This window comes from Gobio gobio (assembly GCF_949357685.1).
Source record: "Gobio gobio genome assembly, chromosome: 20".
Taxonomy (NCBI): Eukaryota; Metazoa; Chordata; class Actinopteri; order Cypriniformes; family Gobionidae; genus Gobio; species Gobio gobio.
Genome location: NC_137113.1, coordinates 21,166,333 through 21,182,703, shown reverse-complemented (window position 1 = coordinate 21,182,703; position 16,371 = coordinate 21,166,333). Strand labels below are relative to the sequence as shown.

Genomic DNA, 16,371 nt, shown 5'->3' with positions numbered 1-16,371 from the left:
TGGTCCAGCTAATGTGTATATGCATTTTAGAGTAGAGTAAACAAATTATCAAAAAGGTGGGACTTACATACACTCTTAAAAATATTTTTTCTACATGAGTTACATATATACACTCACCTAAAGGATTATTAGGAACACCATACTAATATATATATATATATATATATATATATATATATATATATATATATATATATATATATATATATATATATATATATATATATATATATATATATATATATATATTATTGAAATGAAATATAGAAACATAATCATGACAAAAAATTGGACATTCCAGTCATTGCCCATTTAATTAAGCAGAAGCTTTCCTTGCAGATCAAAGTAAGCTGGTTGGGAGGTGCCTACAGGATATCAGTCAAGTTCCAGACACACTAAGGCACTGCTATACTTTCCCAATTCATGACACAGCTCTTCTGTACTTCCCTGTATTTGTGGTTTAATTTATACTGTGAATATGGAAGCTGAACTTGTGTATTAGAAAGAAATTCTGACTGGCACGATGCAGATCATATGTTATGAAATCAGCATGACGTTCATCATTCATCACTCCCATTGTGAGAGTTTTAATAATGGTATACATTACAATACCATTTGATATAGACTTTGTATCATAATAACACAAAAATGCATATTTCCTATGAAAAAAACACTCAGACACATAGTGTAGGCGTTTGTGCAGCGCCCCTGCTGGAGTGCATTGGTAATAACTTTATTGCAAAAATACAAGTTCACTCAACCTCAAGCATTTACAAATGAGTCCCGAAATGGAAAACCCTTGAAATGCCATTTCATCTTTGAGAAATCCACCTCCCACTGTCTACAACTCGCATTCAAAGGCTGTTAACTGTACAGACATTAATAAGTAAAGATTCAACAATTCAGCAGAAAATCATTTTCTTCCTCAGTATATAGGAAAAGAAAAGAAGAAAAAATATTTGATTTTGTCCCAGTCTGACTCTTTGCTGGTAGATCAGGAGAGAGCATTTTGCATAGCATACTCACACACCAACTTTGCTACATTCTCAAACATCCTTTAAACAAAAGGAAAGATGAATAAATGGCAAAAAAACATATCTTTGTGTTAGAGCCAATCTTTGGTTAAGACAAAGTTAAATAAGATCTATTTCTCTTTAAGTTATATACTTTATAATAAATTTTATTTTAGCACTCACAGGCTTTTAATGAAAAAAATATACATATCACAGCACAATATGATTAGAATGAAAAGTTAAATACTGCATTAATCATATTATAGTGTGATCTGACATCTGTCGGTCAATATTAGATTTCCGTTAATATACCTCACAAATCTTTTGTTTATTTGAACAACAGTATGAAAGCATTCCTTGCACAAGGCCACTCATATACTGTCCAAATTTCAGTCTAGTGAAGCTTTGCTTAATCTTCATGTACGCTATCAGGGCCAAACATTCGTCAGCTGTGTTGCTTTAAAGTAAAATCTAGAAACAATGTAGATTCTACTAAATCAAATGGGATGAGACCCCTCAACTATTACAGGCCTGAAGAACCATCATGTGCCAGACTCATAACTGTGGTTTCAGTGTCACTGCAAGTTCAAATAAAAATCGAATCAAGTAAAATAAACAATAAAAAGGAAGCTTAACTTGGCATATCTCCCTGTATAAACGGGAGAACTGTCAATGGAATTAAAATAGCAGAATTTCTCCAGCTTTACACTTCTGAAGTGTACTATACTTGTCTTAATGCAGATAATAATTATTACCACTAGAATTGATTAACATTCCATAACGTCATTACGTAGTTTCTCCATTCCTCTGTATATTTCTTAAGATGTCATATTTTTTATGTTTTTTTATTAACAACAAATTTATTTATTAGTGTATGTTCAGTCAAACATGTACACAGTCTTTGCCTGTAACACGAGACACAAAACAGCTGTGTGCTACAGGGAATGCCCGTATCAGAGAAGTAGGAGGAAAAAGGTTAGAAGAGACAGTCTCGTTCCATTCTCCACGCCAGGGCCGCAGATTTACATGCCTGCTCCGACAAAAAGCACCAGAGCTGAGAGATGACACCGTACAAAACATCTCTATTCACTTAGGTTAAAGTACTTAGCATCTACATGACATTAACCCACCCGCTACCAAAAAAAAGTTTGCAGGAGAGTTGGGAAAAGAAGTTCAGCAAAGCAAGAACGATTCCGGGACATTGGTTTGTTAAGGATTTGCATCTGTGGGACAGACGAGGAGGAAGGGTAAAGTGTGTTTTTACACTACTGGTCAAAAGTTGAGAATTTTTTGTGTGTGTGTGGGGGGGGGTTGATGTTTTTGAAAGAAGTCTCTCATACATGCCAAGGCTACATTTATTTGATTAAAACTATAGTGAAAACTATGAAAGCTTATTTCCACCACAAAATAAAAGATTTTAAAAGATAATTACGACTTTTTTGACGAAATTGCGAGTTGTAGTCAGAATTGCGAGTTATAAAGTCAGAATTGCGTGATATAAAGTCGCAATTGCGAGATATGACGTCAGAATTGCGTGATATTAAGCCAGAATTGTGAGATATAAACTCGCAATTGCGAGATATGGTCAGAATTGTGTGATATAAAGTCAGAATTGCGAGTTATAAAGTCCAAACAGACTGACTTTTTTCTCAGAATTGCGAGTTTATATCTCACAATTCTGACTTTATATGTCGCAGTTACGTGTTATATAGTCAGAATTGCAATAACTCGCAATTGAAAAAAGTCAGAATTGTGAGATACAATTAACTTTTTTAGTTTTTATTCTGTGGCGGAAAAAAATTATATTGTGAAATATTGTCATTTAAAAATAACTGTTTTCTATTTAAATATGTTTTAAAAAGTTATTTATTTCTGTGATGGCAAAGCTGATTTTTCAGCAGCCATATTTCCAGTCTTCAGTGTCACTTGATCCTTTAAGATTCATTCTAATATGCTGATTTGGTGCTCAAGAAATAAAAAGTAGCACAACCGTGTTTTCAATATTGATAAGAAATGTTTCTTGAGCAGCAAATCAGCAAATTCGATTTATGAAGGATCCTGTGAAACTAAAGACTGGAGTAATAATCCTGAAAATTTTGCTTTGTCATCAATGGAAAAAAAAAGAAGTTAGTTTAGATTACAGTTTATTACAGTTTTTACTGTATTTTTGAGCAAATAAATATATCCTTAGTGAGCATAGGAGATGTCTTTCAAAAACATAAAAAAAACTTAATTATTACAAACTTTTTACCAGTACTGTAAAAGTCAAAGAGGGAAGGTTACAATAAGCCCCTCCCCTTTTACTACCCAACACATGCACGCACGCATACACACAAACACACATTTACTGTTTAGTGCAGCATGGAGGTACCGTATGATTCTCCTCTGCAGTTAATTAAATGTTGGAGTTAATTAAGTTAAGTGCTCTGGTTTGGATGGCTCACTGCGGGGGGTTCAAGTCTGGACCCCACGCTCCTATCATTGCATGCTGCAGGTCTGACCATAGGTTAGTCATACACACACACCTGAGCCCCAAAGCATCACACCATACCAGTGCTCGTGGGGAAAAAAAGTTGGTTTCTGTGTCTCTTTCCAGCATGCTGTGGATTGAGCTTTGGGGGCTTTTGCATGGAAAGATTTACCGACTAGAGCAAGGTAACATAAGGACATCATCCCAGGGACAACAGAGAGCGCAGGGTGACTGAGGATGGCATCAGGTCTCGGGAAGTGCTCCTTCCAGTTCTCCAAGAAACTGAGGAGAATGGGATTGGTGTGCAGAACGGTTGTCCAGAGGAACAAATGGATCTGTGGAAACCTTCCAGGGCTGGAGGACCTGGTTGTGTCCAAAGCCAATTGGTTGGGACACCTCAGCGCTGGACCGTAGTGCTTCCCACTGGAGACAGTTTGACGCCAGTCAAACACAGCCAGAAACTTGGAGAACCTCTGGAGACGTCCTGCAGTGGGGTAGGATGGAGTGTGAAGGACAGGATCCAGACCAATCAAAGAAAAAAAAAAGCAACAACAAAAGAGGAGCTACTTCAACAGCAGTAAGGAAACGAAAAAGAAGCAAATGCAGACTATTTAGCAGGATGGCAGCTGGACTCAAATGCAATGCAATGGCAAAAACATGAATGAGGAACAAGCGGGAAATGGCCCTTTGAACGGAGGAGGTGGTCATGGAAGTGGAAAACGAGAGTAAGCTTTACCTGGGGCCTCTCTGCAAGGCCCAGGCTGCTGAGACAGAGGTGAAGATGATGGAAGGAGATGAAGATAGCTGGGTTGGAGCAGATGGAGGTCTGAATGAGACAATGGAAACTGAAGGCAACTAGGTGAGTACATGGAGCTGTGATATGGCGAAACCCCGGAGTCCCCCAGCTAGGTACACACACAAAACACACAGACATTGATATGCACAAGGCCAAGAAATCACACAAGTGCATTCAGTCAAAAGAGAGAAAAAGAGGAAAGGAGAGGGGTAAGATGGGGAGAGAGGAAAAGATGGGGAGCACAAAAGTAAGGCATGAAAAGAATCAGGGGCCTCATTTATAAAATGCACATAAGATCAGAGCTGATCCCAAGTCAAAAATGAGGAACAAATTTAGATTTATTAAGCGATAGTTCACCCAAAAATGAGCATTCTGTCATCATTTACTCACTCTCGTATGGTGTCAAACCTATATCAAGAATATATCTTTCTTTCTTCCTTCTATGGAACAAAAAATGTGTGTTTTTTTAATTTCATTGTCCATACAATGTTTTAGATCCACTGACTTTCATTTTAAGGACAAAAACAGTTAATTCTTCAAAATATCTTCATTTGTGTTCCACAGACGAAAGGAAGTAATAAAGGTTTGGAACGACGAGAGGGTGAGTAAATGATGTCTGAATTTCCATTTTTGGTAAACTTTACTTTTAAAAGCAGAAACTGGTGAAACATGTGAAAATGTTCTTACACAAATGGCAAGTGAAAAGCAGCTGTACAAGCTATTTTTGCGCTCATGCACTAGTATACCACACTGACATGATTTTCTAATGAAGTCAGTGAGTGAATAAATGAATGAAATGAGTAACCACATTTACATGCTATATTAATATTCAATATGCAATATCAATATTCAATACCAATCCATGTTCTGGCCGTACTATGCATATTGTATATATATCATATATCTTATAAAAATCTTATTTTATGTCTTTCTTTTTTCTTTTACAAACCTAAAAAGTAAATAAGCATATATTAACAAACAAAATAAATAATCCAACAATTCTACATTTATATAAAAAAGGTAATGTTGAGGTAGAGACAAATAATTATTTTATTAAATTATTAAGAATGAAACATAATAAATGGCAAAAGTTTCGACTAGAGAGTTGTGAAAATGAATGTTCTGTTTATTTAGAACATAATCATGCATACAGAAATTCTCTAATATCTGTACACTCTTTGGGAGCAAGTAAACCTCTTTTCAGAATCAGTGTTGGGGAAAGTTACTTTGAACAGTAATGCATTACAATATTGCGTTACTCCCTTAAAAAGTAAGTTACTTTTTAAGAAAAGTAATGTTTTAATTTACTTTTGCGTTACTATTTCTCGGCTGAGCTTGTTTTTTTTATAACAAAAAGTCATATATTTTTTTATTTTTGGGCAAATGTAAAGGCCCATTCACACCAAAATTGAAATAATAAGTTCCAGTCTGAAGGAAATGCAAATTCACACGTGTACAATGGAGGGCGCAGCTCAAACAAACCTTTCAGCTTTGCTGCTATTCTGGATTAGTTTAACACGTCACCAATAAAAACAAAACAACTAAAGTGATTTTTGCTTATGGTTTAACTGAATCATCAAAGGTCAGCAGCAAGTACATTGGTCAATAAAGTGAGATTAAACATTTTTAATTGAACATATTTAATAATTGGAGGTTTGCATAGTATTCTGATTTATCATGTGGAATGATAATAGAATGATAATTCCATAGAGGAATACTGAATCTTTTTTGTGCAAGTGAAATGAGTAAATGCATGATCACATTTAGTCTAGAACTACAATAACCATCATGCACAACGCCTATGCACTTCCGATTTTTTTTCAACATGGGGACAAGAGAGCTGTCAGTCAATAAATGGGAAAGCAAAGTAACTTCCATTACTTATTTAAAAAAGTAACTTAAAGGTGCACTATGTAAAATGTTTTCAGTAAAATATCCAAAAACCACTGGGCCAGTGTTATATATTTTGTTCATTTGAGTACTTATAATATCCCAAATGTTTCCAATTATTTGTAAATCGTGAGAAATTGCTATTTTAACCAAGGAACCGGGACGTGTGAGGGAGTTGCCTGTCGATTGCGTCATATCTGCGTTCCCCTCAGTTTCCGGAACGCTTCCGGAATTTTGCAGAAACGCTTTACTCTTACTGAAGTGTGCAACAAGTGTCATAGCAGCTGCTGAGCGAACGCACAGAGTAACGTCATAACTTCATTTTCAACACACTCAGATGTGTCTAATATGATCTGTCTAATAATATAAACAGAGCTGCGTTACCTCATACTCATGACTGGAAAAGCGGAAGTGGCACTGGCGACTGTCATAATAAAAGTCCCGCTGCTCGCGAGGCGTATGTTGCCTTCATCTTATTAACAATCACTCCAGCGGCCTTGCTCAGCTCCACAACACTCATTCCTGCTCTGCTTCATACTACAGTAACGTTAATAATCGCATCCATGAACATGATTTCTGCCCGAGTCTTATCCCGATTGTTTTCCACCCGCTGTGAGGTGAAGACCACATGTCCCAAGATTCTGCGCTCAAACATGCCGTCATCAAACTACACCTTTGTTTTGAACAGGCGACCTCTAGTGGACGGAAAAGTTACACAGTGCACCTTTAAGTTACATAACTCAAGTTACTTGTAATGCATTACCCCCAACACTGTTCAGAATTAAGGTTTAATGAGAACATGGCCTTAGAAATAATGTGCGGAATTAATCTAAAAAATGTATCACTGATAGGATAATGAACTAAATATGTACAGTGTGGGCAGGAAACAAGATTCTAGCAAGGTGGACCAAACAAACCAAATTTGATGCATTACCTTTTTCATATGCGTTCTTAATACATATAGGAATTTATAAAGCAAGAAGGACATTTTAATAGAGTATAGAAATGTGTCAACATTTGGGAAGATAATTACATGCATGGCTTTATAAATGGGACACCAGGCCTCTTTTCAAATGTAGTGAAGTTACAGCATATGGACACAGGATGGCAGTATGACACAGTAAGACAATGAGAAGTTGTGCATATGTTTGAGTGTCCTTGTGTGTGTCGGTGCACGTGGATGTCATGTGATAATCCATTTATGCATTCATATGTTTCTTGCATACATTACATATTAGAAATGAATGAATGCCAAAACAAAAAAATATATGCAAGTCAATGTGAATAAAGTGCACATAAAATGACCTAAAGCTCAGCAGTGATTGGCAAAGGACAGGCAGCACACATTGATCAGGCTAAAGTGGCAGTAGCTGAGTGTTAGCACTCTCCCGCATAGGTGACAGAGCTCTTATCAGGTTTCTAGGCTAGATATCTGATCCCTCACCCTCTTTTGGCCCCTCTACCCAACTCTTGCCAGTCACTAGTTTCACTCATATTTTAGCCATTAGTTAGCTCCACAGATTAAATAAGCCAGTCGGAGTTCCTTTTATTCTTATTCATGTGTGGGACACTTACGAAGCTTCGGGAGACGGCAAGGCGGTTCTGGCGTCTCCCTATCACAGTTCCACTCAGGCTGCGAGCAATACGGCGCAGGTGATCTGCATCATACTGGTCTTCCTCTCCCAACTGCAGCTCTTGATGGGCCACTGACAGAGACTACAGAGAACAAAGAGTCACTGCAGCAAAAAAAAAGAAAGTCTGGATGAAACCAGACACAACACCCAAACAAAATCAACACGTGCTAACAGATTGTGTGCTGTATGAAAAACAGACTCAGAAGTGGAGAGAAACCAGACATAACAAAAACAAAGCAAAGAGACAGCAATCCCTCATTAAAGAACCAGCAAATAAAAAAACTAACAAAATAAGTAAACAAAACCGAGATTATTTAGTCTAATGTTGGGTAGCATCTGATGGGATGCCATCTGATGTGTTGCAGATGCCGGAGCACGTTAAATATCTAGACCTGTCTGCAATCTAGTGTTTTGGCTGGAACTGACATCGGCAACAAGAGATAGTTGTGTAGTTAAAAAAGAACAGCAGTTTTAAAAATCTTATAGTGTATGGACAGCAGGAGTAGTTCCAGAAATAAGAGACTTGTGGACAAGTCTGCAGGATATAACATGATGCAGGGAAAGAAAATACCCATAATTTAAAAAAAAATCTTGGTCAGAGTTGCACAATTAGACCTACAGACCCTAATTTCTTACCATGTTCATGTATCCAGTAGGGCTGCTACAACCTGGTGGTCCATAAGCGGTTCTCTCAAGCTCAGCCGTGGGAGTCCGAGAACGTCCAACTCCAGTGAGCAGCTTTCGTGCAGCAGGAGGTACTGTCCGAGAAAATCAAGGCAACATGCTTCAATTTGTGTTTCAATTTTGTAAACAGTCTGCAAAGTTGTAAAGTCGAAAATGCACGATAAATAAAATTTTTGTCTCCCAATAGAAAGAAAAGACTCTGAACAGCCTAAACGAGTGATCAGGAATTCTAGTCTCATTTCCGTGACCTGTATATGTAACACATTTGCATAATGCCCACCTATGGTCCTCATTGGCTGCCCGCGAAAAATGTCTACTTTGACCCTGGTTTGTGTTGTGTACGAGTCGAGAAGACGCTGTTTTCTGCTCTGCAAAATCAAATTCTCTGTGTAAACACTTCCCAAGGATGAGGAGGTGAAGATTGAGTGTTTAAAATTACCACAACAGTATAGCCTTTTGACGATTGCTTCTCTAATCTCTGTGAGGTCTAAATGGGATTTAAAAAAAATGTATTCATTAAAGATGGGACAGCACCCACTTTATCAACTTGCTCCTCAGAATCACAACCTGTAAGTATGATTAATTATTGATGTATATATTTTCTATATATTTGTTCAAAATACATAGTTTTGTGTTTTATATTGTGTAGGTATACCGCTAACCGACTAACTCGCGTTATTTCTGTCTTACTGAAATAGCTCTGCTGTGGGCTACTATTACCTAAAATTGTGTCTATTATTGCAAATTGTCTGTTGTTCTTACTACTTTGTGTAAAGATAAAGGATGGAGCAAGATTTGTTTTACAAACTTAAAAGTTACATCAGTCATTCACATTAGTGCTCAGCCAATGTATGCGCTGTTATTGATACAGTTAAAGGTGAACTATGTAAGATTTTTGCAGTAAAATATCCAAAAACCACTAGGCCAGTGTTATATATTTTGTTCAGTTGAGTACTTTGAATATCCCAAATGTTTCCAACTATTTGTGAATCGAGAGAAATTGCTATTTTAACCAAGGAACCGGGACGTGTGAGCTATGCGTTTGAGGGTGTTGCCTGTCGATTGCGTCATATCTGCGTTACCCTCAGTTTCCGGTTTTATTTCGCAGAAGAGTCAAAGAGTCAAAAGTCAAAGTCAAAGTCATCTCACGGGCAAAAAAAGGTCCATCGTTCACGCAGAAGTCCTGTTCAAACCAAGCAGCTTTCTCTTGGTCAACGTCACAAATTCAGATGACCAACTTGAAACTGATGTGAAATCTACATCTGGAAATCTTTCGCCCACACACGAAATTCCCGTTTGCATGGATTTTCGCCCACCAAAATTCGCTGAACAATAGTAAATGTGACCACACCTTTAGTCCGTCCGAGAATTATCTTTTAAAGTGCATGTAAATGTACTTAGTTTGAGACAATCTAAGAAGTTAATTTACCTTGTCTCCCAACAGCAGGTGAGCTGGAACCATGCAGGGCTCGGCCAGGACCCGGGCCAGCCTGGAGACTGGCCTGGTAGAGTGAGTCCAATTCAGAGAGTTCCTGGTCCTCGGCCTCTGTGGGTTCCAGCTCCATGCTTTGGAAGTTTGAGTGCTTAGAGATGTTCTTCTTCCTGGTGCTAATGGGACTGTGAGGAGCAAGGTGTCTACCAGGTGTGTGTTGATAAAGGGTGGTCCCTGTCCGCTGGTTCCGGTCAGGTGGTGTGTCGTAGGGGGTGACGACAGCGTCAGGGCGGTCAAGGCTCCAAGAGGACCAATGACGGGCAGCAACAGGAGGGGTCAGTTTGGTGCATGGCTGGGAAGATGCAGACAGGGGCTGCCATATGGGGGCTCGTCGGGGCATTGGCCCCTTCTCCTCAACAGGGGCAGGTGGTGGACTAGTGGCCATGCTGGATTGGGGTATCCGGTCTGGACAATCTGCAGTGCCCTGCCACAAAGGAGGATTTGGAGATTGAGAGTACGAAACTTGAGGGTGCAGACAGCTGGAGACCTCTTCGTCCTCTCCCAAAACACCCCAGAAGTCAAGGGGCAAAGAAGGTAGAGATATGGCCAGGTGCTTGCGTATGGGCATGATTCGAATGCCTGATGCTTGGAGAACATCTGATAACCTGATGCCACCCCATTCCTCCTTATTCTGGGTAGACCAACTGCTGCGTTCATCGGGCTCTTGGGGGTGCGCCTGAGAAGAGGCAGGCCGAGGATTGAGCGATGGGTGGCTACAGGACTGAGATGGGGAGTTTGTACAAGAGGAGGGTGATTTCATGTGTTGAGGAGAGGGTGGGCCAAGACCAGAAACCTGATTGGTCTCCCAGACCTCTTCCTGATTGTCTGTCAACAATACTTGGACCGGGCCAGGGTGTTCACTGCCGAGGCAAGAAGAGTGAGAGAAGGATTTTGGTTAGACACTCGCTGAAAAAATGAGCATGTTATCATGTAAAATCAGTACAGTTATGTTCAATTAATAATGTCACTAATTAAATTATTGGCATAATTAAATTACATAAATTACATAAAAAAATATAATTAAAGGCATTCATTTAAAGTAACCAAGTTTAATGTTACATTTTGTAATTTTGTAAAAAAAATACATGTGGTTAAGGGGTTGAAATTACTAATGCCAATGTTGTTATTGTTAACTATTTAAAATAACGTTTTCTTAGTTGAAATAAAGCTAATAAAATGAAATATATAACATGAAAAAAGCTGCCAAGGCAACACGTTTTTTAAGTTTTAGTTAAAGCATTAAAATTACTAAAATTTAAACAAACTACTGAAAATATAAATACTATTAAAGTACATACATAATAAGAAAACAATGCTTCATACTTGTGAGATGAAGTGGTTGTTTTTGTCAGTAAAACACTCTATATTATGTTGAAGGACATAACTTTGTACCCATTGATGATTTCCTTGTGCATAATAATGCACTGAAACGTTTAACATTTTTATAGATACTGTCACATAAAATGCATATTCACATCTAAGATATATTTTATACTACCAGGAGTATGCATTATGTATTCATTCATAGAGGCAAACAAAACATAAAATAAGATACGCACAATTTAAAATGGTAATTTGTAAAATTGATCCTTAAAGGGAAATACAAAACAATACTCATTCATTCACTTAAAAATATTAATAGAATGCCCCTTCCTACCTGAAAATGGCTTTTTTGCATGAAACCCATTCTAATACATTTCCCAACTCAAAAAGGTTACGATGCTGCCAAGGACCAAATTCAAGGAGACCTGTGTCCTTCACACCAGTATTCATGAGCCACTTCTCATATAATGCGCACACACACACACACACACACACACACACACACACACACACACACAGTCCCCATGTGCTTTTCACAGCTGACGCACTACGCGACCTTGACATCATTTTCATAGTCGTCGTATAAACCAGAGTTACAACAGCCATAAATACGCCCAAAAGCTCCCCAGAAGTGGAGAGCGTGGGAATGAGAGTTGGCTTTTCTCCAGAAGGGAAACCTGCTCACTATCTGCATTCACCTCTAATAAAGCAGAGCAGAGCATACATCAGAATACCATCAATCCTCCTTCATCTCCACTGGCCCACAGCGGACCCACTGATGACCCGTGTGATAGATTCCTTTTCAGATAAATCTTTATCTAACACCAGTAAAAAGCCTTTGAATGATCTGAACACACATTTCTCAGTGTTTTTAATCTGTTGTGCAGTTGCTTTTAGTATGTACAAGGAACCCTGAATCTGACACTGTTAACATCCATGGCGTCTCACAGAAAAATAATGGCTTTTCAAATGTCTAATATATTAATAAGCTGGGTATGACAGTCTTAAACATGCAAGCCTAGACAACCCTTTTATCCTTTAGATTGGTTGTTTGTCAATGTTTTTAAGGCAAATACCCCTTCATTAGCATTAAACCAGAAATGTGTTCTTAACTTAATTATTTATATTTTTTAAGTTGACCATTATTACAATTGCTCACATGTAACCTACGGGTGTACTCACACTAGGAGATCTGAACTGTGACCACCAAAGTCTGGATTGTTTGACTAGTGTGATCGCTTCGTACCGTGCCCGGGCGCCGTTCGTTTAGGTGTCCCTTGCCCGCTTGGAAGAGGTGGGCCACAGCGTGGTTCAGTTGGAATCGAGCGTGGTACGCATGTAGTGTGATCGCTAACAGCTACTACTTGTCATCATTACGACAGTAAACATCTTCTATTACTACTAGGATACTACAGATTTCAATTAATTTGAGTATATTTAGGTTTATATCTGGTCTGGTTCTCACGTTATTGACAAACAGGCATTGTAGTTTGCAAGTAAAGCTGAATATTCCTCCATCAAAGTCAAGGACAGTCATGCTCGGGCTCAGTACAAGGCAACCGTGCCTAGTGTGAGTACACCCTAAAAACTATCAATACTATGGGAGAAAAAAAATTATAAGTAGCTTAATCTCAATTTGAAGTGGTTAGAGAAACTATAGAATCTTATTTTATAACAATATACATTTTTTAAGGTTAGTTTGATTATGTGAGACTTTTGATGGCACTGAAAAAGTAAAGATTGTTTAATTGCTGTGGAGAAGCACAATACGAGTAAAGTATACTGTTGCAAATAAAATCAATAAATCAAATAAAATAAAAATCACAGTGCTGCCTGGAACCTGCTTACAGCAAGTACATATAGGATACCCCTGGTTGGGATTCACTGAATTAGAAATTGAGAAAAGCGGTATGAGGTTATGGGTGGTTCCTGGCGGCTGCTGCATGCCCTAGAGTGGTTATAGAGGCAACTGAACTGGGAGAAGTTCGGTACAGAGGTAAACATCCCTGATTAATGTGCTAGAGGGCTCATTTACTGTAAATACTTCCTCAAGCACTACATTGGGTAATTACCCAAGGGGCTTTGGCCAGGTCAGGCCATACATCACATCAACGCCTTTAATCAATGGAGGGGAAAGAGAAAGCAGGGAACAAGAAAAAACAAATGCAGTAAAACAACCGCATTCCATGGGACACACTGCAGCAGTGACCGTTGCATTGTTCTGGAAGGCTACTTTATTAGTAAAGTGGCATGCCATGTAATATCGGTGGTTATTTATTCGCCTAATTTGGGTTTGCCAATAACTCAGCCAACTGCCTTCTGCTTCTAATACCTTCTGCTTATCAGGAATCTTTAACATCCGTCCTGGTCTATACATGTACTTGTAATTTTGAATGAAAAATGAACCTCTAAAAGCTTCAGCATCTTTGTGAGAGTTAAATATCAACTTGCATTCTAAAAATACCCGGATCAGTTAGATAATGCCTGCAAGTTAAACGTTTTAAGATAACATTGCATCACAATGACAGACATAAAACAGAAATACAAAGAGAAAACACACAGCCTTTTCTCATCACCATGTAACTAAAGTCCAACACACTGTAATTTTTCTTAAATACAAAAATGCATAGACACTAGGGTTGAGTAATTAATAATTTGTTACATTTATATAGCGCTTTTCTAGGCACTCAAAGTGCTTTACATATAGAAGGGGGAATCTCCTCAACCACCACCAAGAGTAAGACCAAAATGTTATACCAGCATTGGTACCTGAGTATCAATACTACCATACAAACAGATGTTAGCCTACTATTGTATTATGTATGACAGATTTGCATATAATCTAACTAGAATATTTACTAATAACTAAAATATACATGAAATCTGGCTCATTTGTCATGGAATTAATGAATAACTAATTAACATATTTCATAACTTATGAAAAACAATGATCATCACAAGGTCCACATATATTTTCCAAATGAATTATAATTATTTTAAATATATTCTTATTAAATCAAAATATTCCAGTGCATAAAGGTAATATACATCATAGTTAAGCAAAATACAATTTACATTTGGAAGGAAGGAATCCACATAAAATGTCTTAATTTAAAGTCTTGCATGAAGTTCGAGATGATCTCTGCAACACATTATTGTTCATAATACTAATGATTTATTATAATAATTGATTTATAAATTCCATAATCAATACATTTAATTTCATGCACCAATACTTTTTTACACCCATATACAGCAACTCTGCTTTCACGTTTCAAGTCACATAAATTATGTTGGTATGCTGGTATTGTACTGGGTTTTTTTTGTGCTAAATTTGTATCGTTATACCGCACAACCCTAATAGACCCAGGGGTCTGGGAGAGTGCTGATCTGAACAAGCGGATAAGCTGGACACACAGGGTGACAGTACAGGTACCTGGTGGGCCCCTGTGGGCGGCCGGGCTCCTGCTGCTGCTCTTGCTCTTGCTGCATGCGCTGCTGTAGGCCCCGCGCTCTCCTCATGCATTTTTGCAGCTTGGCGTCAGCAGCCATAGTCCTGCTATGAGTGTTAGCACTGCCCTCATGCATGGAAAATCTTAGTTTAGCTATAATGCAAAAGAACAACAAAAAGGGAAAGGAAAGAAGAGCAGAAGAAAAGAAAATGCAGAAAAGAAAGAGCTGAGTTATGAGGGGCCGGCATGCGGACCATTTCTTTGTTATACAAACGTCAAAGTAGTGAAATAGAAAGAAAGAGGACAGGGTGATGGTGGGATATATTCCACCTTTCACCCCAGAGTGAGGTCCAGGCTGTGTTCAATAGGCAAAGCTTTGCACGCTGGTCCATCAATATCGTCACATAGTTGACTGCATGTAATGCGTTGATAACAGTAGCTTTCAACAGAAACGTCATGCCCATTTTAAAAGTAACATTGAAATAAAAACTATTTTAGAATTACAATACAGGTAGATAAAGTGTTGTGGCAGAAATCAGCTGTCTAAACAATTCATCTTTCTACATTTGGTCAGTCCAATCGACTTGTATGTCATGTTGCTCAGAACATTTAAACACACATTTTAAATATGTACATACACCGATCAGGCGATATTTATAAAAATAAAATAATTTTTTTTATTATATATATATATATATATATATATATATATATATATATATATATATATATATATATATATATATATATATATATATATATATATATATATATATATATATATATATATATATATATATATAATATATACACCGATCAGGCATAATATTATGACTAATATTGTGTGGCCCTCCTGCTGCCAAAACAGCCCCCTGAAGGTGTGCTGAGGTATCTGGCACCAAGATGTTAGCAGGAGATCATTTAAGTCCTGTAAGTTGCGAGGTGGGGCCTCCATGGATCAGACTTGTTTGTCCAGCACATCCCGCAGATGCTCAATTGGATTGGACCATTTTTTCATTGTGGCAGGGTGCATTATCCTGCTGAAAGAAGCCAGAGCCACCAGGGAATACCATTTCCATGAAAGGGTGTACATGGTCTGCAACAATGCTTAGGTAGGTGGTACGTGTCAAAGTAACATCCACATGGATGGCAGGACCCAAGGTTTCCCAGCTGAACATTGCCCAAAGCTTCACACTGCCTCCGCCAGCTTGCCTTCTTCACATAGTGTATCCTGGTGCCATGTTTTCCCCAGGTAAGCGACATCCACGTGATGTAAAAGAAAACGTGATTCATCAGACCAGGCCACCTTCTTCTATTGCTCCTTTGTCCAGTTCTGATGCTCACGTGCCCACCATTGTCACTTTCAGCGATGGGCAGGGGTCAGCATGGGCACCCTGACTGGTCTGTGGCTATGCAGCCCTATGTGTATTGTGACACCTTACTATCAGAACCAGCATTAACTTCTTGAGCAATTTGAGCTACAGTAGCTCGTCTGTTTGATCAGACCACACAGGCCAGCCTTCGCTCCCCATGTGCATCAATGAGACTTGACTGCCCATGACCCTGTCGCCGGTTCCACACTGTTCCTTCCTTGGACCTACTGACCACTGCAGACCG

At 38.4% G+C, this 16,371-nt stretch overlaps 1 protein-coding gene across 1 annotated transcript in view; it reads right to left on the bottom strand.

The window, feature by feature from the left end:
* Window positions 1–695: 695 nt before the first annotated feature.
* Window positions 696–16,371, bottom strand: part of usp54b (ubiquitin specific peptidase 54b) — a 154,801-nt gene continuing 139,125 nt past the window's right edge. The window contains exons 16-21 of the mRNA XM_079846343.1: window positions 14,739–14,907; window positions 9,917–10,839; window positions 8,440–8,561; window positions 7,745–7,885; window positions 4,220–4,388; window positions 696–3,967 (exon numbers count right to left, since the gene is read on the bottom strand). Coding sequence (XP_079702469.1) covers window positions 3,525–3,967; window positions 4,220–4,388; window positions 7,745–7,885; window positions 8,440–8,561; window positions 9,917–10,839; window positions 14,739–14,907 — 1,967 coding nt within the window. The 3' untranslated portion in view covers window positions 696–3,524. The remainder of the gene's footprint in view (window positions 3,968–4,219; window positions 4,389–7,744; window positions 7,886–8,439; window positions 8,562–9,916; window positions 10,840–14,738; window positions 14,908–16,371) is intronic.